Here is a 23,440-nt window from a genome sequence, read left to right on the forward strand (position 1 = left end):
AGGCAACTTTTCTTTTGTTTTAAAATGAGAAAAAAAAACATTGAACATCTTCTGATTTCAGAATGGAGTGGAGTGGAATGGAATAGCAATAGCACTTAGATTTATATACCACTTTACAGTGCTTTACAGCGCTCACTAAATGGTTTAGACAGGGTCAGCCTATTGCCCCCAACAATTTTGGGTCTTCATTTTACCCACTTTGGAAGGCTAGAAGACTGAGTCAACTTTGAGCCTGGTGAGATTTGAACTGCCAAATTTCAGGCAGCCGGCAGTCAGCAGACATAGCCTGCAGTATTGCATGTTAACCACTGTACCACTGCAGCTGGAATGGAATGGAATGGAATATTCTTTGTTGGCCCAGTGTGATTGGATGCAAGGAATTTGTCTCCAGTGCATAAGCTCACAGTATACATATAAACAGCAAATAATAGCTCATAGATCACAAATCATAATTACAAACATTAATTATGTTACAAACAATTGATAAATCATAAGAAACCAATACGGGAAGATTATAAGTGGGAGTGGGTTACAACCCTTGATTGATTGATGGTGAAATGCATAAACAGATCAGTAGCATTACCGGGGAAGTATCACATTTTTAGCTGGTAAAATATTGTTTGCCCTTCTCTACACCTTCTCAAAATAACATTGGATGAGGTCACTAACATCTCAGAAGACCTCAAGCCATTTCTGTGCTCGGTGTGTACAGGATCTGTGTGCAAAGTCAGTGATGCAAGGTGAGGGGGGGGGGGTTCAAAAAGTTGCTGCCATTTATTTTCAGGACTCCCCAATGATGCCTGTGCTTAGAGTAAGCTAGGAACACTTTCCAAAAGCCTTACTTGACCCTCCCCCCCAAAAAAAAGTTTTCATTCCCTGCAGAACAGCTATTCCTTTGGCCAATGTTTCTGAGCTTGCTTTCCTCCTGGAAGTGGTAGATAATGCTATACCGAAAATATTGTGGCTGCTCATCCTTTCTGATCTGAAAAGGTCCTGGGTAAACATCCTCCCCTGATCTCTTACCTTGAGGGAAAGTCTGCAAAAATTAAGACTGCCGACAAAAGAATTGTACAATGAAAAATGGGAAAGGCAGATTTTTTTTAAAGAAAACCCCTACCTTATCACTCAATAAGTACAAAGACATCGTGCTCTGCTCATGAAAAGTTGCTTTTGTTTTCAAAAGCAAATTCTCTGCTTCATAACACCGAATGGAAGACACAAGTGAAATGATGGGCATGATGCTGAAGATAACATTGAGACTCAGCTGGAGGATGCATTTTGGTGCTTGATGCTTTCCCAATAAACCTCTCCTAAGAGGGCAATCTGGTACAAGGATAAGCCCATTGATGTGACATCGACTTGCCCCCAAGGAATTCCATCCCAAAGATTGGTTAATGTTGTTTATTTGTCTGACAATTTTTCTGCTTGTGATGAGGCTAATATAATTCGGACCTTTGTCAGTAACAAAAACGTTAGTTTGAGGCAACGTAGAGAAGGTGGGCATCAAGCATTGCTTCTGGACCGATTTTTCAAATTGGAAACTGGCCAAAAAAAATGTTCACACCAGTCAACAAAGTTGGCAGAAATGTCTTCGAAAATTCCTAGACTATCAGAAAGGTGATCCGAAACAGAGTTCATCCATCAAATGGATTGTATCTTCAATTATGGGTAATTTTATTTACTTGGGTAAAAATACAAGATACATATATATTCTGCAAATGGATTTGGAGCAGAGGGGGGTTCCTACCGATTTAGCCAAGCAGGTAGTCACTCGGTCTGACACGCCCCCTGAACTGGTTCTATTGGTGGTGCCATCGTGGTTTTTTGCATCTGCGCATGCACAGAAGCAGCTTTTTAAGTACAGTGCATATGCAAATAGCCTGCATCAAGCGCAATGCGCACACGTCCCTGAGCGAACTGGCAGTAGATGCAGCTCAACCCACCCCTGTTTGGAGTCGCCGGCCATTTTGTCACAAGCATCTCCCATCTTTATCATGATAAAAGCATGATTAGCAATCAGATTAACCAGAGTTGGAAGAAAATTAAGATGGGTTAAAAAGAAAAAGAAATACTTAAATATATACATTGGCAAATTGTACCGGATTATTATTATTATTTTGGTTGTGAACCAGTATTGAAGCAATAGCACAGGTTTTATATTTGACCAGTAGGCTGTTTTTTTTTCTTTTGAACTTTTTTCTATCAGTTCTGATTTCATATATATATATATATATATATATATATATATATATATATATGTGTGTGTGTGTGTGTGTGTGTGTGTGTGTGTGGTTTTGTGTGTGTGTTGTATTTGTACTGATAAATTAGGCATACCAGGGGTTGTAACACAAATATATATACATACATACATACATACATACATACATACATACATACATACATACATTATGATGGATAAAACATTGTTACTCTGCAGCCTGATATAATATCATCCAAATGCGGCATGAAATTCCATCAATCTATTATGCATAATGTATTGCCTTCTATTTGTTTTTAATTTGCTGCCCATTCAGATTTTGATGGTATTGATGAGCGCTATTTCATATTGTTTGTGTTATTAAAAAGACAAATTTGGTATCTGCCTGACATCTTTCTAATTAAACAAAAAAACAAAACAAAACACCCTCCAGCTTTTCATTCTGATATTCAAGAGATCTTTGTCTCCTAGCTTTCCATTTTCTTGTCTTGTGTATATCATTCAATGTACAAGAGTGAATTCTTATAATTATCTGAATTGCTATATTATTGACAGCATAGTTTAAGTCTCTATTGATATACCAATGCATTATTTCTCTCTCTAATCCTGTAATCTCAGATGTTCTGTATTGAATAGAAAGGTGGGAATATAAATAAACCAAGTAAATACATAAATTCTTATTAGTCAAGCAAGGACTAGGGTTAAAGGGACAAAGCTTCACGTTAGACTACTCCATGACTCTATCCTGAAATAAGGTGCAAAATTGTTCTAACACAATTCACTCCTTAATCAGGGGTGGGCTTCTGGGGGTTTTCAGGGGTTCAGGAGAACCTCTAGTTAAGATTCTGTGCAGTTCAGAGAACCCCCAAATCCCACTCCTAGTTATTCCTTGCTGTTGTTAGTTGCGAAGTCATGACTGACCCATCATGACCCTATGGACAATATTCCTCCAGGCCTTCCTGTCCTCTACCTGCCTCTGGAGCCATTTAAGCTAACACCCACTGCTTTGATGACTCCATCCAGCCACCTCATTCTTTGTCGTCCCTTCTTCTTTTGCCCTCCATCTTTCCCAGCATCAGGCTCTTCTCTAGTGACTCCTTCCTTCTCATTAGGTGGCCAAAGTATTTGAGTTTCATCTTCAGGATCTGTCTTCTAAAGAGTAGGGTTGATCTTCTCTAGGACTGACCGGTTGAATCACCTTGCAGTCCAAAGGACTCGCAGGAGTCTTCTCCAGCCTCCATTCTTTAGCACTCAGGTCCAACCTTCACAGCCATACGTCGCAATTGGGAAAACCAGTTATTCCTAGTTCCATTTAAAATCAACCAAGGGTGTTTTTTTTAAGGAGGAAAAATAAGAAGCCAATGTCAAAGTAAAGAATAAAATAAAATCTAATAGCAATAGCACCTAGACTTCATAGTGCTTTATAGTTCCCTCTAAGCAGTTTACAAAGTCAGCATATTTCTCCCAACAATCTTGGTCCTCATTTTACTGACCTCTGAAGGATGGAAAGCCAAGTCAACCTTGAGCTGATCAGAATTGAACTCCTGGCTGTGGGTTAGAATTGGCCTGCAATACTACATTGTAACCACCATGCCACATTTATGTAACGGTGCTATCCTTTGATATGTTGCAGACTCTACCCAAGATCTTGGATAAACTGGCTCCTGCTTTTCTCATGAGTAGCTGCAGCTTCTTGCTGGAGAAGTCGCGTGACTCCACAGCCCGAGTGGTGGTTTGGCGGGAAATTGGAGTGCTGAGGAGCTACACCATGGAAAGCACCTATTCTGGATGTAGCCATGGACTCTATAAGGTAGGGTAGGCTTGGTTTGAATAGCCTGGGGCTGCAGGGTCTTTCTAAAGACAAATCAGCAACACTTGAGTTCAGCACCGAGGAGAGCACCAATGCTTGGTTGAAGGACCTGTTTCTTTAATTTCTGCGACATATAGCATTACCGTATTTTTTGGAATATAAGACACACTTTTTCCCTCCTAAAAGAGGGTAAAAATTTGGGTGTGTCTTATACACCGATTGTAGCCCTGCCCACCCATGGGCCCCACTCTTTGGCCTCTGCCTCCCAGCAATTTACCTCCTTGCAGCAAACAGGGAAAATGGGGCTTGTGGAGGCGGCAATAGGCTATGGCAATCCCTTCAGCCTGAAACAGCTGATCATCGGAAGGCCCATGCTGAAACTGAAATTGAAAGTGAAACGGACTGTTTGCTGTTTGCTGCAAGGAACCGAATTGTTGGGAGGCAGAGGCAGATTTTTTTTTCTTGTGCTAAGCAAGCTAAACTGAAACAGCCTGTTTGCTGTTTGCTGCAAGGAGGTAAGTCAACAACTATAAATGCCTACAGAATGTTCAGATTATTAGACTTATTTTTAAAAGACTGCTTTATTATTGTTTTTGACAAGTTAACAAAATGAAGAAGCTTTTTAAAATAAATATTTGATCTGAAGATGCCCAGTGCTATTGTATCTTCATTTAAATAGCAGAGAATAATGTATACTCCCAGAAAGCCACATCAATTTTAACAGCACCTGTACAAGTATACTCTGAAATGTAACATCACAAATAACTATATTGTCTGTACTGTTTGCTGCAAGGTGGCAAATTGCTGGGAGGCAGAGGCAGATTTTCTCCTCTTGTTTTTCTCCCTCAAAACTAGGTGCATCTTATACTTTGGAGCATCTTATAGTCTAAAAAATATGGTATTCCAAAGCACCTTGGCTCACTCCCTGCTTATTTCCATTGCTTCAGGTTGCATACGCAAATGAATTTATTTATGCATTTGCTAATGTATTGGCGAGCCATCTTTTGGCTAAGAAGCTCACGAAACAACCTGCACAGATTATTTTGAATGTTAGCTCACTCAAAAAGCGAACATGAAAAAAAAGAAAAAGAAACCAGGAGGCCAATGTGTCAGATTCAATTAGCAACGACTGGAAAAGAATATCTGCTCTTTTAAGGGCTGAGCATAAAGGAGCCTGGAGCTGCTTGTAAAAATGGCAATAAGTTCATTGCATCATGCATCACCACCTCAGGAGGAGACCAAAGCACGGTAGAAGACTTATCCCATTAATGCAGTATTTCTCAACTTCAACAGCTTTAAAGATGTGTGGAGTTCAACTCCCGATGTTCCCCACCTAGCTTAAGGTTGTTAAATTCAGGAAAACTGCATTTGTTATAGATTTCCGTTACATTGAACTAAAAACAAATTTCCAACCTTTACAAGGGTGAACCTTAGTCCTTACAGACGTGCCCAGTTCGTTCCTCTGATTAAATTACCTGTGCTTCAGCTAAAAATTAGTAATCACTATTCCAATCAGAATAATTGGTTTTTGAGGTTACAGCTCCTCTATTGGGTTAGAAACTCTTGCATCCATGTGTGATTTTACTCTGTGAATTTCTCTTGCACTCGAATCCTCTTCCAAAAGGTTTTCCATTTTCCCATCTGTGGTGATTCCTGTTTTCAGAACCCCAGAAACTTATTTAAAATTAAATTAATGATTGAGGATTACTCTCTATGCATTGAATACTCTGTTTCCCCGAAAATAAGCCCTCCCTGAAAATATTACAACACAGCAGCAGCCATGAGGTGACCATGCTCTCTGCCTGCTGCACCTCAAAAATAATAAGACCTCCCCAAAAGGGGGTCAAAAGAAAATAAGACCCTGTCTTGTTTTCGGGAAAACATAGTAGTTTACCATGTCTAGCACATTAACGGTTACTTTTGAGAATGCCTATTGCTACAGGGCTCCTACAGAGGTATATATTTGATTTTTGGGGGGGGCACAGGTTTTTGAGAGATGCATGCATTCCTGGTTGTGTAATTGTGTCTTAGCGTGAGCAGGAGAAGGAAAGGCAACTTGTACAGTTGACAGCAGTGGCGGTGCTGCATTGTTCTTGGGTGTGAAAAAAAGAAAGTAAAACAAATGTTGTGGACTCATTGTCTAACTTTCTTTAATCAATTCAGCCCTCCATCTCCACACTAGTTGCTGAGGGGTGGTTTGGGTCACATTGGAAATCTTTAATCCCCTCCCCACACTTCTGTCTCCAAAAAGATTGGGCAGCAATGTGTTTGAACAAGGATGAGTCTTCCATTCCTGTGCTACTTTTTCAGAATTTCAGCTTCTCCGAAGAAAATCTAAGCACAGGTGAAGTATGGGTGGGGCATCATAAGAAAAGTTTCTGAGCGCCTTGGAGAAAGAAAGGCTTTATTAATTCCTTCCTTCCCTCCCTCCACCTCTTTCTTCTTTCATTCCTTTTTCTCTCTTTTCCTTGCTTCCTCCCTCCATCCCTCCTTTCATCTTCCTCTCCTTCCTTCCCTCTCACTGAGAGACCATGGAACTCCAGGCATTCTCCACAGTGACTTCCTTCCTTCTCTCCTTCCCTCCCCATTCTTTCTTTCTTTCTTTCTTTCTTTCTTTCTTTCTTTCTTTCTTTCTCTTTCTTTTTCTTGCTTCCTCCTTCCCTCCCTTCATCTTCCTTCCTTCCCTCTCACTGAAAGACCATGGAAGTCCAGGCATTCTCAACAGTGACCCCCTTCCTTCCTTCCTTCCTTCCTTCCTTCCTTCCTTCCTTCCTTCCTTCCTTCCTTCCTCCCTCCCTCCCTCCCTCCCTCCCTCCCTCCCTCCCTCCCTCCCTTCCTTCCTGGCAGATGCAAGCAAACGGACAAATAATTATTTAGCAATCAAGTTTAGGATTAGGATTAGGGACCTTGTTCCCATCTCCATAGAGTTGTCACTCCATGCATCAGTGAAGCAGAGCAAAAAAAAAAAAGGACCAGAACAGCTGTTCTAAGTATGCAGAGGATTCCAGTACAACTGTTTGGAATGGGAAACAGAGGAGTAATATGGAGAGAACATTTGGGAGGCAAATAGATTTTCTCTCTGTGGCTGGAACAGTGCACAAAATATATCCCACTTCCAAGGAACAAACAAGTAGACACCTGGGGTACAGAAGAACAGGCACTGCAAAAGAGTTTCTCATTTATTACACATAATATTGGAGATGGTGGGAGGAAAGGTAGAATTGAGCAGTCTGTTTTATGTTGGTCTCTCTTCTCCTCTTATGCAACTTCAGTAAAAACAGTCTATGAATAACTGTGACCTTTTTTGCCCAGCGTCCTGTCTAAACCAGAGATGTTTTAGTGCCTTAGGCAGGCTATTTAATGGGACCTTTTCAAGCAAGCTAGCCAGGAATGCAAAAGCTGTGATCACATTTTGCGTTACTTAAAAACTGGTTTGACGTCTTGTGTGAACGTAATAGTTGTGGGTTGTGAACAAGTCATTAGTTATGGGCTCAGGGTGGTATGATTGATGTTTTCAGTGAATATGAAGTTGAATATAAAGTTGAATATAAAGCCAACACAGTTGTAGGCTGCATCAACAGAGGGATAGAATCAAGATCACGTGAAGTGTTAATACCACTTTATAAGACCTTGGTAAGGCCACACTTGGAATATTGCATTCAGTTTTGGTTGCCATGATGTAGAAAAGATGTGGAGACTCTAGAAAGAGTGCAGAGAAGAGCAACAAAGATGATTAGGGGACTGGAGACTAAAACATATGAAGAACGGTTGCAGGAACTAGGTATGTCTAGCTTAAGAGAAAGAAGGACTAGGGGAGACATGATAGCAGTGCTCCAATATCTCAGGGATTTCCACAAAGAAGAGGGAGTCAAACTATTCTCCAAGGCACCTGAGGGTAGAACAAGAAGGGTAGAAACTAATCAAGGAGAAAAGCAACTTAGAACTGAGGAGAAACTTCCTGACAGTTAGAACAATTAATCAGTGGAACAGAAGTTGCCTCCAGAAGTTGTGAATGCCCCAACACTGGAAGTCTTTAAGAAGATGTTGGATAGCTATTTGTCTGAAACGGTATAGGGTTTCCTGCCTAGGCAGGGGGTTGGACTAGAAGACCTCCAAGGTCCCTTCCAACTCTGCTATTGTATTGTATTGTATAAGTTGGCCCAGATCAACATTTTCACTTTCCTTCTTCAGAAACAAAATAGAAAGCTCATAGATATTCAACCTACTGTATTTTGGCAGATATATACCACCCAGTTTAAAATTCTGCTGAAGAGCTTCCCAAGACCACCAAGCTTTGCTGAAGGCAGTAATAAAACAGACATTGTGAGATCAGACCACACGACTAGTTTAGGACAAAGCTTAGAACCAGGGGAGGGCTTCAAAAATTTCAGCAATGGGTTCTCTGGTTGCTAGGTGGACATGGTCTAGTTGGCCTCCTGTACCACAGCGGGGGGAGCATTTTCACCTTCCCCGGGCTTCAGAGGCTTTCCTCGAGCCTCTGGGAGGTGAAAACCTAATCCCCCAGGCTCCGGAAGCCCTCTGGGGGCCAGAAACAGGCTCACTTCTGGGGTTCCAGAACTTCTGGGAGGCCCATTTTTCCCCCTCCTCAAGCCTCCATGCGGATTGTACATGTACCTTCAAAATGAGCCATGTGGAGACTCCTGGGAGGGGAGGGGAAGGGCAAGGTGGAAGGGGTGGGGAAGGATGGGAGAAGTGGGGTGGGGTGGGTAGGGCCAGCCAGGAGTGTGATTTGGAGGTTCTCCGAACAGGCCATAACGTTAGCTATGGGTTCTCCCGAACCTGGGCGAACCCATAGCAGTCCACCCCTGCTTAGAACATTATTTTTAGATGCTCCTTCCCAATTCTAAAGTTTTATTCAAAGATCCATAAGGCCAATGGAATTATAAGAAGGTGCATGTATGAAATCAGATCACTGACCCCTATAGCTGAGCATTATCAATATTGGTTGACTAACAACTCTTTAGACGGTCATACATGATTATTCCCAAGTCCTTGGAAATTTTGTAGGTGCTTTACTACTAAGCTATGGTCTCTATAAATCCAATCCTCTCATTCCAGCTAACTAGAAAAAAAAAATTGAACTGATAATAGCAGATTATAGTGTAAGCAGAGCCTGCTGTCAGCTTCAGTTCCATTTCTGGGTTAGAAGCATGAATAGAAGTCTTCTTGCAGTCAGCTTCTAGCCTGGTGAATCAGCTTACTTCTCAGATGAATATATTTTACAAGTTTAAGATAAGGATAAATTGGGTTGAATAAGAATCTACTGTAACATTTCAAACTCCTTAAAGCATGTGTGGGATTAAAAAGGAATAATTTGACTTAGCACATGGTGAACCCTTGACCTTACATGTGGTTCACAATAATTACAGTGATTACTATAATTATTGCAATTACATGGTTGAATTATTGGAAATCTGCTGGGTCAATGCATATGTATGTTACTCATTGGATTTTAATAAATCTTCAATACATTTCGGAGCATAGGTTGAAATCAGCCACTATTCTTTCGCTAGTTCACATTCCACATCGTAGTATAATGTCATTGTTTGATTATTAAAATTTGGTTAGAGTCTGGGCCTTTATCTTGTCCATCCATGTGGCTTTCTCAGTAAAATGCAGAGATGATGTATTGTGGCTTTGGGGCACAGTGGTTAGAATGCAGTATTACAAGCTAACTTTCCCTACCGCCAGGAATTTGATCCTGACCCCCTTAAGGTTGACTCAGCCCTCCATTCTTCTGAGGTCAGTAAAATGGGGACCCAGATCATTGGGAGCAATATGCTGAGTGTGTAAACCACTTAGAGAGTGCTGTAAAGCACCGTGGAGTGGTATATAAGTCTATGTGTTATTGCTGTCTTTTATGAAATCGCTAAAGTGATCATTTGCTTCCAGCATCTTCCTATTCCATTGTTGCCTGTTATGGATGGTTGCTTGCTTTAGCTGGGGCAGCTGGCATGACCTTCATACCTTTGGTTGTCCCTGCTGGGAGTATATATATTTTAATGTGCACTCTTTGTGTTCTTCACATCTTCCTCCCAGGAATAAAATCTCTCCCTCTCTGCCATAGCAGGATTAGGGGAGAGGGAGTGCTCAGTATGGAGTAAATTGTAAATAAGATATATTGTAGTGGTATGTATGAACTGTGATCAGGGAAAAGGGAGAAAAACATTTTTTTAAAATTATGTTTTTATGTTGTATGGTCTTTAAAGAAACAAATGAGCTATGCAATCCTATAAAAATTTCCTCTCCAAGCGTATTGCAAATGATTTTTGCATGTTTGGAAGCTCAGTCCCAGCTGGATCAGGAGATAATAATAGTAGGGTCATCTTTTCATTTAAAAAAAAATCCTTATTCCTTTTTCTTCAACATTATCGTTTAGTCAAAAAATGGAGGACGCTTAAAATAGGCCCAGGGGTGTATTTCCCTCTGTTCTACTTTAGGAACATTAAAAGGTTTGCAGTATTTCTGATTCAGGCAGCTTTCAAACAGCCTCAGTCATTGCACTCCAAAATACTAAGTCACTGATTTGATTGTCTCAACCTAAAAGGAAATATCAATTCTTAGACCCTGATATTTATATTGGCGCTCCAGAAGTGAACTTAAAGGTATTATTTTCCAATAGGTGACATTTTATTTCCTTGCAACTCCCTCACAAAATATCCATCAAATGATGGAAATGTTTGTAGAAGTGTGGCTGTAGTATGAACTACAGCAAGTAACTGGACAAAAGCCCAACTTTATTTTATTTATTTATTTTTAATGCCCCCATCTCCCTACAAGATGACTCCTTTACTTCTTCAGTTGTCTTTCTCCAAATGTTTATTTTTCACCCATGGCTGCCTCCTCCCTGCTTTGTATCCTATCATCTCTAACCTCCATTCTTACCTCTATGTAACAGGTAAATTATTTTCTTGGAAGCAAGAGCCTCGGTGGCCCAGTGGTTAGAGTGCAGTACTGCAGGCTAATTCTGCTGTCCGCCGGCTGCCTGCAATTTGGCAGTTCAAATCTCACCAGACTCAAGGTTGACTCAGCCTTCCATCCTTCCGAGGTCAATAAAATGAGGATCCAGATTGTTGGGGGCAGTATGCTGACTCTGTGAACCGCTTAGAGAGTGCTATAAAGTACTTTAAAGCGGTATATAAGTCTAAGTGCTATAGCTATTATGCTGGCAGTTGTTCGTCTCTCTAATGCTGGTCTATAGTTAATGGTATATATGTCAAGCGCCTGGAAAATCAGAAGATTCAGGCAGTTCAAATGAGTATAAAGATTTATTGCAAGCTTAAGTTATCTACAAGAATCTGGCCAAGTGACTGTTATTGGAAATGCATGAGAGTTAAGAATAGAAAGGAATTCAAGGTGGGTTGGACTTAGATCACTTGCGGGCATGAAGGGACTTGTGACTTATGTGTGGGTATCTAATCCTGCAATTTGGTAGTAGATGAAGTTGTGGCATGGAGCACTAGCTATTGATGTCATGGCCTTCAACCTATTAAGACAACAACCTCAACTAATATAAAGGAGATAACTGTTATGGTGGATCTAGTAGAGGCAACACCTCTTTCAAATGAAGTATCCCTCACTTCCCACTCAATTTTCTCTCACCTGTACAGCAAAGTATTTCAAGAAGCAACCTGTCCTCCACGCAAGCAAATGAAACATAAAAACAAAACAAAAAGTAAACTCATTTAAAACATTCTGGAGGGATTCTGAACTTGTCCATTAGTTTTAATATCTAAATCTTAATATCTAAAAAGTCTACCTAAGAGCAATTCAGGGACGAGCAACTTTTTGGGACCCATCAATTTCACCCATCTCTTTCTGAGTATCCATCCTGGTTCCACCCTTCAATACTTTTGTCTGTGTGTTTCCCCTCTAACAATCAGCCACTCAAGCATAACAAGAGCAATAGCACCTAGGTAAAGGTAAAGGTTCCCCTCGCACATATGTGCTAGTTGTTCCCGACTCTAGGGGGCGGTGCTCATCTCCATTTTAAAGCCGAAGAGCCAGCGCTGTCCAAAGACGTCTCGGTGGTCATGTGACTGGCATGACTAAATCCCAAAGACGCATAGAACGCTGTTACCTTCCCACCAAAGGTAATTCCTATTTTTCTACTTGCATTTTTACATGCCTTCAAACTGCTAAGTTGGCAGAAGCTGGGACAAGTAACAGGAGCTCACTCCGTTACACGGCACTTGGGATTCGAACCACCAAACTGCCGACCTTTCTGATCAACAAGCTCAGCATCTTAGCCACTGAGCCACCACGTCCCTCCAATAGCACTTACTGTAGACTTATATACCACTCCATAGTGCTTTACGGCATTTACAAATGCCAGCATATCTGGGTCCTCTTTTACTGACCTTGGAAGGACGGAAGGCTGAGTCAACCTTGAACTGGTCAGGATCAAACTCTTGGCAGCAGGCAGAATTAACTTGTAAATAACTACTGTACCACCACGGCACCTATTCCATGTTTACTTATTTGCTTTTGGACTTTCCCTTTCATGGGTGTCTTTCTATCTTTTGAGTTTCAGCAAATCGCAAGGTTTTCCTGAGCTTGCTGAAAGTCCCTTTTCTTCCGTTGATGTGATTTGCTTGTCTAAGGACCTGGAATTCATGGTTAATATGTACGGTTGGCAGCTTCTGACTGACTTCTGCATCGAGGGAGGAGGAATATATTAAGCAAAGAATATTACCTTTAAATGCTGGCAATCCACCGTAGAAGAAAAGTATGCTTTATTAGATAATTGCTTGGCCTAATCTAATCTGGTTGTTCCTAAACTTTACATTTGCTGGAGATTTAAAAACATGCCCCATTTTCTCTGTTGTTGAGCGACTTGGTAGGATGAAGATGGTATAGACATTTTGCCCCCTCCCTGTCAAAATGCCAAGTAAATGCTTAAAATCCATTTCACTCCTCTAAATTACAGAGAAATCAACCAGCCAGAAACTATTGCTGTATTAGCTGAAATAAATCACTACAAGGGCAAGACTGACTGGGAATACTTCTGTCTATTTATTGATGTGGAGCTTGATCCAGGAAAAAAAAATCAAAGTTCTCGGGAGACAGTATGTGGGGAACTTTGCACACTTCTTGCAGGAGATGAGGATGGCAATGAATTGTAAGTACTCGTCTTAGCAAAAAGGCCACTGCGGTTTCACGGGGAAAAAAGAAGAAAGAAAAGGAGATTTGCAAAACTCTTTTAAAGAGAAGGAAATGCCAATGCCAATAATCCTCACAAATGAAGAAGCTGAACCGTATCAACTATTTTTTCCACTGCCCCTGTTTATTTTTTTTCCTCATTTTTAATTTTTTTTTCTTTTTTATGGAAGATAATAATTCAGTAGATGGGAACATGCAGGAAAATCCATAGTCTGGATGGGTTGTGTTACTAATTGATTAGCATTCCTGGCTTGGATGAGCAATATCCATTTTGGATTGTTTCAATTCTTGAAACCTCTTTTGTTTGGGGCTTGGCCCAAAAATTTTAGAAAAAAGATCTGAGAAAGATTGAATTGGTTACTAAATACAGTATGTACATAAGAATGTGTGCCATGGGATTGATCAGGGGAAGCCAAATAATAATACTAAAAAACAACAGAAGGGACCTCGGAGGTCTTCTAGGTCTCAAGTGAGAGACCCTCTACCATTTCAGACAAGTGGTTGTCCAATCTCTTCTTAAAAACCTCCAGTGGTGAGAACCCACAACTTCATTTTGTGGTTTTGGGGTCTTCCAAACCATCCAACCCACCAAGTGAGCGAGGGCCTTCTACCTTGTGCATCTCTCTCTACTACCTCTAAAACCTATCTTTGGGTCTCTTGTGTTAGAGGACACCACAGGCCATGGTTGAGGCACAGCAGCCTAAGGTTCTAATTTAGGCTTGGCTTTAAGAAGGACCCACAATGGATGCTCCATGGCATGAAACCTTGCTGGTAGAACCGAGTTGGTGGTTGAATGCTCCTCTGGCCCAGAGCATGCTATCTTGAGAATATTGTATCCAGGGGTAGGTTCAGGAAAACGAATAGCTAACATTATGGGTGGTTTGTAGAACCTCCAAATCCTACCTCTGGCTGGCCCTGCACCACCCCTCCTACCCTGCCCCTCCCTGTAGTCTCTCCACGCGGCTCATTTTAGATGTGAGGTAAGTGCAGGGCCCATGTGGAGGATCGGGGAGGGAGAAAACAGGCCTCCCTGAAGGCCTCCGGCGCCTGGGGGATGCAGTTTTTGCCCTCCCAGAGGCTTGAGGAAAGCCTCCGGATCCTGGAGAAGCCGAAAATACTCCCATACCCTGCTGTGGTGACGGAGGCTGACTAGGCCACGCCCACCATTGGCCACACCTACCCCACAACCGGGCAGAGAACCAATTGCTGAAATTTTTCAAGCTTATCTCTTCTGCTCTCCTTATCCTACACATTAACAGTCCCTGGTCTAGTAGGGAATAGGTTATAGTTTTAAGTTTGTTCCCATGGGTGAGCTATTGAAAGTTAATATGTCATTTTCTTGGGAGAAGGCAGAGAGAACTTTTCCTAAGTTGTCCTACAAAGAAATAGCTTCTTTCATATGTATTATTTTAACCTTAATCAGCAGAAGCACTAAGCAAATTGACATATGCATACTGGGAAGAACGCTGAAGAGTAAATAGACAGAGGACTGAAATTTAATCATAGCCATGTTCTTGTTTGACAGGGGAAATAGTGCACCATTATTTCTGGGATGTGCTATTAGCCATCAAAACAAACAAACAAACAAAAAGTGTGACAGGTGAGCATTAGCGAAGACAACTTTTAAGATGTCTTTCTAAGAGAACTTACCCAGTATCTGCATTCTGTTACTTTGTTGGTGAGAAAGAGGTTAAAGCCTATTTGTACTTAGAAGTGCCCTGAAGATTACAGAACCCACTTCTTCTTCTTTTCCATTTTTTCTTAACCTCTTAACTTTTCTTGGACCTTTTGGTGATTTATTTATTTATTTATTTACTTCCTTCCTTCCTTCCTTCCTTCCTTCATTCTTTCTGTCTTTCTACCTTCTTGTTTGGAGGTGGTCTTGTTCCTAGGTCTTTTTTAAAATAAAATTAATAGAGTTGGAAGGGACCTTTTAGGTCATCTAGTCCAAGCAGGAGACAGCATTTTTAGACTGTTTCAATTTATATTAAATAAATAAAGAAGTTCCCACACAGAGAGCTTCAGCAACAGGACATTGAGGAGCATGGATACCACAATAGTTGAGTAAATATATAAATAATCCAAACCTAGTCTATTAGGAATTAAGAACAAAAGCGATGGCATTACAGGTAGTCCTCCACTTACAATATTTGGTGACCATTCAAAGTTACAATAGCACTGAAAAAACTGACTTATTACCATTTTTCACAGTTACGACCTTTCCAGCATTCCCATGGCCATGTGATCAGAATTCAGATTGGCTTGGCAACTGACTCATATTTGTGACCATTGCTGTGTCCCAAGATCACGTGATCCACTTTTGCGTCCTTCTGACAAGCAAAGCCCATGGGGAAATCAGATTCACTTAACATCTGTGTTGCTAACTTGTCAGCTGCAGTGATTCACTTAACAACGGAGGCAAGAAAGGTTGTAAAATGGGGCAAAGTTCAGTTTAGCAGCAACAATTTTGGGCTCAGTGGTGGTCATAAGTTGAGGACTACCTGTACTTGGCATGAAACTGAAAGTGAAGAAGGTGCTTGGAAGGATGATTATTGTAGAACTCTACAGGAGAGAATGACTGTGAAGCGTCAAAGAAGAGAATGGAAACAACTGCTACAAATGTTCTTTCCCAGGGCCCCAACATTCCACCCCTCAAAAACAAAACAAAAAAAAGGAAAAGAAAATTAATGAGAAGATAGCTGTGAAAGTATTGAGAAATGGGAAGGCTGTGGGAGCAGACAATGTAACTGGGGAAATGCTAAAATATGAATGTGGCTTACTTATGCACTCGCTGTGCAGCTTGTTTAATAGTGTGAAGACTACATCTGTGCTTGGTGATTGAAAGAGTGTTGTTATGGTCCCCAAAGGGAGGTTGAAGAAAGGTAGCAAAAGCGAATGCAAAAACTACAGTAGATGAGTTTGTTCAGTTTGGCTGGGAGAAGGACGGGGGCGGGGGGAGGCTGGCAGAATGGAAAGAGTAGAAGAGGCAGCAACCGGCAACATTTGGGGAGTGCAGTATGGCTCTAGTTCTGGGCAAGGATTAGTGGTGGGATTCAAAATTTACTACTGGTTCTATGGCCATGGCTTGGTGGGCGTGACTTGATGGGCTTGGCAGAGGAAGGATACTGTAAAATCTCCCTTCCCTCCCCACTCCAGGGGAAGGTTACTGCAAAATCCCCATTCCCTCCTGATCAGTTGGGACTCCGGACGCAGAGAATAGATGGGGATGGGGCGAATCGGTGGTGGTATTTGCCGGTTCTATGAAGTACTCAAAATTTCTGCTACTGGTTCTCCAGAACTGGTCAGGACCTGCTGAATACCACCTCTGGCAAGGATGTTCGGACTAGGTTTTGACTCTTCAGTAGGAATAAAAAGTTGGTTGCACTGTTTTTGTTTTGTCTTGTTTTGTTAATTTAGAGAATGTGTACAGTATTGTATAAGAGTGCCATGGAAAGATACCTGCTCAGCATTATAAGACAAGATAGAAAGACCTAGAGAACAAACAAGAGTATAGGATATCATCAAGAGAGTAAAAGAATACAAATGGAAATGGACTGGTCACATAGCAATAGCACTTAGACTTATATAAGTATAATCTTTATTGTCATTGTACTTAAATACAACAAAATTAGTTTTAACCTCACTGGTGCATAGTGCTTTATAGCCCTCTCTAAGTGGTTTACAGAGTCATCCTGTTGCCCCCAACAATCTGGGTCCTCATTTTACCAACTTCAGAAAGATGGAAGGCCGAGTCAATCTTGAGCCTGGTGAGATTCGATCTGCCAAACTGTTGGCAGCCTGTGATCAGGAGAAGTAGCTTGCAGTACTGCACTCTAACCACTGCGCCACTATGGCAAGAAGAACTGATGGCAGGTGGACCAAGGCAGTCATAGAATAGCAATAGCAATAGCACTTAGCACTTAGACTTATATACCAGTTTACAGCGCTCTCTAAGCGGTTTACAGAGTCAGCATAAGGGAGACCCCAACAATTTGAGTCGTCATTTTACAGACCTTGGCAAGATGGAAGGCTGAGTCTACCTTGAGCCTGGTGAGATTCGAACTGCCAAATTGCAGGCAGCCGGCAGTCAGCAGAAGCAGCCTGCAGTACTGCACCCTAACCACTGTGCCACCATGGCTAGAATGGATCCCACTTGATGATAAGCATCCACGAAAGAGACCTAAAACAAGATGGATCAGCAAGTATGTCAGGCCTTGGAAACATGCCTTATGTGCACTAGTAAAGAAGGAAATTGCTCTTCCTCCCCACTTTAACTTTGTGCCAATATTAGGGCATATGCAGCTTGGATACAACTTTGGAGTCCATTTAAAGTATTAATCCAATTAATTAATTCTAATTGATATTTGAACTAATTGGGAAAATGTGACTTCACAAATGCCATTCCAGCTTGACTGATCAATTTGGAGGTATCTCATTTGACCACTGGATTTCCAATTCTATTGAATCAGTGTTGAATTGCATCTTTTAATTTGAGGTTTACAAATGCTTAAAGATCCAAATCAATTCAACTCATGGTGGAATTCTCCAAAATTAAACTTCTCAAGCATTTCTTTTCAGAAGTTATGGATTAAAGTTTCCCCCTTAAATCCTAATACTTGAACATCAGGGAGCATTTCTCCTTGAAATGAATCTATACAATTGACTCTTCTCCCCTTCTGCAATTTGAAATAGGTCATTTCTCCAACAGAGTTGTTCTGTGCTAAGTCCTTCAGTTGTGAAACTAGAAATCAAAATTTAGAACCCAATTTGGGAAGGAGGTGTGGATGTTGCCTCCAAGGAAGAAAAGAAGACAAAAGTTTGTTGTTTGTGGTTCGTTGATGATACCCTGCCCCTTTTTCCTCTACTACGTTATCTCGGTCATCTGGCTTCAAAGCACTGAGAATTAAATTGCAATACTTGGTTGATCCCAACTTAGCTGCCATGTATGTATATCTGATCAATGGAAATGCAATAAGCTGGCTGAAACTGGCTTTATGAAACTGAAACATAAAGCCAAAGAAACTATTGAACTTATGCATGGTTATTTTAGAAGAAGAAGAAAGAGAAGGAGAAGGAGAAGAAGAGAAGAGGCCAGCATGTATTTTCCTTGAGCTATCTGCCATAATCACTGACATAAACATTTGATATCTGGATCTGACATTGAGAGTAATATCAGGTTAATGAGTCATGATTGAGATGATTTAGATGCTGTAAATGCTGAGGAGGAGAAGGAGGAGGAGGAGGAGGAGGAGGAGGAGGAGGAGGAGGAGGAGGAGGAGGAGGAGGAGGAGGAGGAGGAGGAGGAGGAGGAGGAAGATGACATATTCCTCCACTATTCTCTCCAGAACAATATCTGCTCTGCTCTTCAAATCCAATGGAATCATTAGCCAAGAGTCTTTTCCTGAAGCAAATGACCAGGATAGTGATCATTTCTCAGTCTCTTTGCTTGAAAAATGGCAAAACTGTTAGTAAATGCAGAAAAGCGATTTCCCCATCACTTCTGAAACGCTGCAGAGATCACCCCAATGTTCCTGTCCTTAATGAATTATCATGGCAACAAATCTCCCACCTTTCTCTTCGGATGCCTCTCTACTTTTCCTGGCACAATCTACGCCGTCTAATAGAAGCTATAAAAAATATAAGAACCCTGCCGAAATCAATGAAATGAAAGACTTGCTCGGTCCAGCATTTTCCCCCAGTGGCCAATCAGATGTCTCTGGGAAGTCTGCAAAAGCACGATTAGAATTTGGAGAAGAAATTGATCTGTCAATAAAATACGGCAATGGGAGAGTTTCCCAAGCTTTGTGTTTTCCTAGCTATCAAACGTGTTAATTTTTTTTTTCTGCTCGGGCCTCTGTAATTCTATTGCTCTATGTATCTCTTTGATGAGGCACACCATGGATTGCTGAACAGATTCTTGCCTAGTGCTCTCCTTGATGGCTCTCCAAATAGAATTTTGCTCCGCCATAGTTCTGCCCCGAAGAAAGCGATTGACAGCAAAGCTGATCAAGCTACAAAAGGATGTTCTATACAGGGAACAACAGAAATGAGTTTTTAAATGATTGCAGATACTTGGCAGGTTCTTTTGAAGTGGATTTTACTTGTAATATGGATTTCTCTTTGAAGAGAGCCTTAGGGGGAGTCAGAAACACAAGCTTTTCACGGCCTGCTATAATTGTGCTAAGTTGTGGAAGCTGAGCAGGTCCTGTTTTTCTCATCATTTGGGAGTCAGGCATGAAGGAACAATTTTGATTTCTTCTTCCCTTTGACTTCTTTGACACTCCTCTGATTATTAAGGAAAACTTGAAAGCCTGTAGAGGCGGCATTCCAGACGGCCAAATCTTTTGAAAGTGAGTAGGTTTACCTGTGCTCTTCCATCCTTAAAAACAACTGCCGTATTTTTCAGAGTACAAGACGCTCCGGAGTATAAGACGCACATTAGTTTTTGCGGAGGGAAATAAGAAAAAAAAATCTGCCTCTGCCTACCAGCATCCATCAGTATTCATCTGGCTAGCATCCTTGCAGCAAATAGCAAACAGCCTGGTCAGCTTCAGTACATTATTGCAGCCTGATTCAACACAAGCAGCTGATTGGCGGGTGGATTGGCCTTCCAGAATATCCCGAATCAGATATTCTGAGCTGCAGGGATTGCCACAGACCATTGCCGGCTCCATGCCTCGCGTTTGTGGCCTCTGAATGCTCTGTTTTAGACCTGTTCAAGGCTGCAGGAATCACCACAGCACATTGCTGCCAATTGCCTCCTCTATGCATTGCGTTTTTGGTCTCCACGTGTTGTGTTTTCGACTTCCACATGCCCCATTTTTGGCCTCTCTGCATCATGTTTTCAGGCGGTTCCAGGCTTCAGGGGTCGCTGCTGCCACCAATCTCTGGCACCTGGAACCGTGCAAAAATGCGATGCACAGAGGCCAAAAACGCAATGTGCGGAGACCAAAAACGTGACTCACGGAGGCCAAAAACATCCGAAGGGTAAGGGCCCTGCAGGTAGGCGGGGCTACATTCGGTGTATATGATGCACACAAATTTTGACCCTCTGTTAGGGGAGAAAAAAGTGCATCTTATACTCCCAAAGATATGGTAACAAGATGAAGTGTGCAATTTTGAACAGATTTTTTAGCAGAATTATTTGATCCCGCAAGCTATCTCAAGACAACAAATTCTTAATTTACAGCACTTGAACAAAGCTATGGAAGATGGATTGCATAATACGTAAGAATTAAAGGTTCATGATTTGTATTATGATATCACTAGGGTCAGAGTCTTTAGCATCTATAAAGAAGAGGACAGAATGTAGAATTAGTTTTAAATACAAGGAAAATTGAGAATCAGGTTACTCCTTCTAGAAACACGGGGAATGGACACATTATTTAGCCATATTGATGTTTTTGAATTTGTGGGAAGGGAACAACGCTCCGTGCACCTTTGGCGTTTAGTCATGCTGGCCACATGACCACAGAGACATTTTCAGACAGCTCTGGCTCTTCGGCTTTGAAATGGAGATGAGCACTGCACCCTAGAGTCGGGAATGATTAGCCCATATGTGTGAGGGGAACCTTTACCTTTACCTTTTAAGCAGGCTATGGAATTAGAAGCACTGAATATTCCATTATGGTTTAACTACAATATGTTACACATTCATATCCAGAAGCCCAAAGGTAATGAGAGTTTTATAAACTCTATAGAACTTGGCTATTTTGTAAAAGAAAGCCATGCCCAACCAGTAGTCTTTTTTGAGTTCTGGGATACCCAAAATTAAAGACAGAGCATGGAGAGTGTCAGTTTCATACTGGTTAAAGATCAAATGTGTTCCTACAGGGCTAATTATGGTTAAGCTTAGCCAACAGTTTTATCCCACTGTTGATAAAAGCAATGCAGCAAAAGTAATCAAGGAAAGAACCAAAAGTTAGAATAATTAATCGGTGGGATGGCTTGGCTTGCCTCCAGAAGTTGTAGGTGCTCCGTCAATGGAGGTTTTTAAGACGAGGTTGTGTGGAATGGCATCAGGTCTCCTGCTTGAGTATGGGGTTGGACTAGAAGACCTCCAAGGTCCCTTCCAACTGAAATTCTGTTATCTGCAATACCTGTAGATTCCTTAATATCAGACTTGTTCAGTCCCAAAAAATGGTGCTGCTCCTCAGAACCCGAAAGATATTTGTATGCCCTTTCTTCCTCTAGTTCAAGAAAAGCATCTTTTTAGGGCCAAGCATCTTAATCATTCATTCTATTACCTGGCATATATGACAGTTTCCCCCTATTCAGCACACTTACCTTGAGGAAATTGAGACAATTCAACATGTTCTTTTCTTATTGTAATGCTTATAAGGGCCTTCAAAAGGACACCATAACCTCCCTTCTACTAAGTACACCTCAGAGAATGGATGATTTTTACACCCACCTTATACTTTCAACTCCAACCATAAAGCCACCTACACACTAGCTAAATTTATTATTGCAGCAGATAAAATGAAGCAAGGACCAGCTTCAAGCTTAACTTGACAATTCTTTGTCCTTCGTTCTGTTTTAACTGTTTGATTTTATCTGGTTGGATCTATTGCTGATTTTTTTTTTAAAAAAATCATAAATAATGTGATTTTAAAGACCATGCTTCTTTGGTAGGAGACACATTTTATAATCTCTTTCCAATGGTATGAAAGTATGTCTGAAATGCTTGCTAGATACAATACAATAATACAATAGTAGAGTTGGAAGGGACCTTGGAGGTCTTCTAGTCCAACCCCCTGCCTAGGCAGGAAACCCTATACCGTTTCAGACAAATAGCTATCCAACATCTTCTTAAAGACTTCCAGTGTTGGGGCATTCACAACTTCTGGAGGCAACTTCTGTTCCACTGATTAATTGTTCTAACTCTCAGGAAATTTCTCCTCAGTTCTAAGTTGCTTCTCTCCTTGATTAGTTTCCACCCATTGCTTCTTGTTCTACCCTAAGGTACCTTGGAGAATAGATTGACTCCCTCTTCTTTGTGGCAACCCCTGAGATATTGGAACACTGCTATGTGGATGGCCAAGTGATGATCTATCTGTAGATGATGGCCAAGTGTTGATCTATCTGTTAGGGTGCCTTATGGAACCAGCTTGGAGAAAGGTTTCCTGGACACATGGTTTAGTGGATTTCAGCTGTCATGAAAAAACATCTGCTTTCTGCTTCCCCGTTGAAAGATTTGGGCACTTGGTGCTGGAGGGGAAGGTTCATTCTGCTCAAATGTAGAATTCTAACAGAAGTAGCACGTGGGATTTTAAAAGTATTAACGAGCCAATTTAGACTCTCCATTTGCATATCTTATGTGAAGTATTATAGTTGTGCATAATGTGATTTTTTTTAAAAAAACATAGAAACGTAAGATATAAAAGTATTGATTTTTTTCTCTACTGATATAAATTTAACACTATCAGAAGAAATAGTTTGATTCCCAAAATAAGACCATGACAAACGAATGTACAAATAACTTCTTCTCCATTAGCATTTTGGTGCTGTAAACAGAAGATTAAAAAAAGGAAAAAAAAACTTTTTAAAAATTGTACTTCTCAGAATAGGAATGCATTTTCTAAATACACAATTTGAATCACCAAGATTGTACTACATATGATCTTATGTTGGTCCTTTTGGGACAGTTTAGATATTCCCAGAATTCTCAGCCAGTACAGATCTCCAATATATCTGCAGGATTTTGGGTTATGATGTAATTCTGCTAACACTTTTAGTTAGCTTGTTCTCAGAAGAGTAAGATGTACTAGTAGAGGTCTTAGAACCTCCTAAATTCATTGATCTGGATTCTAGACCTGTCTGGAATTAGATAAGTCCCAACCCCACAAACCCAGAACTCTTATTCTTAGATTTCCATATGGAGTCATCTGCACAACCTCTAAGGCCACAGGGCTAATGCATAGCTTAAATATCAAAAGTGCAACTGGCACAGCAGACAGCTGTAAGTAAAAACTCTGTGGGAGTATTGATCTAACTGGAATTTGGTATGACTTCTAAACAGCTTGTATTTTCAACATGAACAAAGCTAAGGCGTACCAACTGGGCCGGGGCTGTGATTTGAAACATTCTAAGCAGCATTTTCTATGTTTCTCCAATTCTCTGTTGTCTTGATTCTAAATTTTACCCATATGTTAGATGGGTTGGCTTGACTTGATGCCATCCCAGAGGGTGCAGGGCATGGCCACCTCTCTCCAGGTACCCTTGTCCAG

General features: G+C 41.1%; 1 protein-coding gene across 3 annotated transcripts in view; it reads left to right on the top strand.

The window, feature by feature from the left end:
* Positions 1 to 23,440, top strand: part of AGBL1 (AGBL carboxypeptidase 1) — a 384,955-nt gene that overhangs the window by 209,444 nt on the left and 152,071 nt on the right. For 2 of the 3 annotated variants that reach the window (XM_081964808.1, XM_081964810.1), the window contains one exon: positions 3,852 to 4,028. The exons of the other annotated variant lie outside the window; for it this stretch is intronic. In XM_081964808.1, coding sequence (XP_081820934.1) covers positions 3,852 to 4,028 — 177 coding nt within the window. The remainder of the gene's footprint in view (positions 1 to 3,851; positions 4,029 to 23,440) is intronic. 3 annotated transcript variants of the gene reach the window in all.

The sequence above is a fragment of the Natrix helvetica genome (assembly GCF_964273705.1).
Source record: "Natrix helvetica genome assembly, chromosome: 12".
NCBI classification, from domain to species: domain Eukaryota; kingdom Metazoa; phylum Chordata; class Lepidosauria; order Squamata; family Natricidae; genus Natrix; species Natrix helvetica.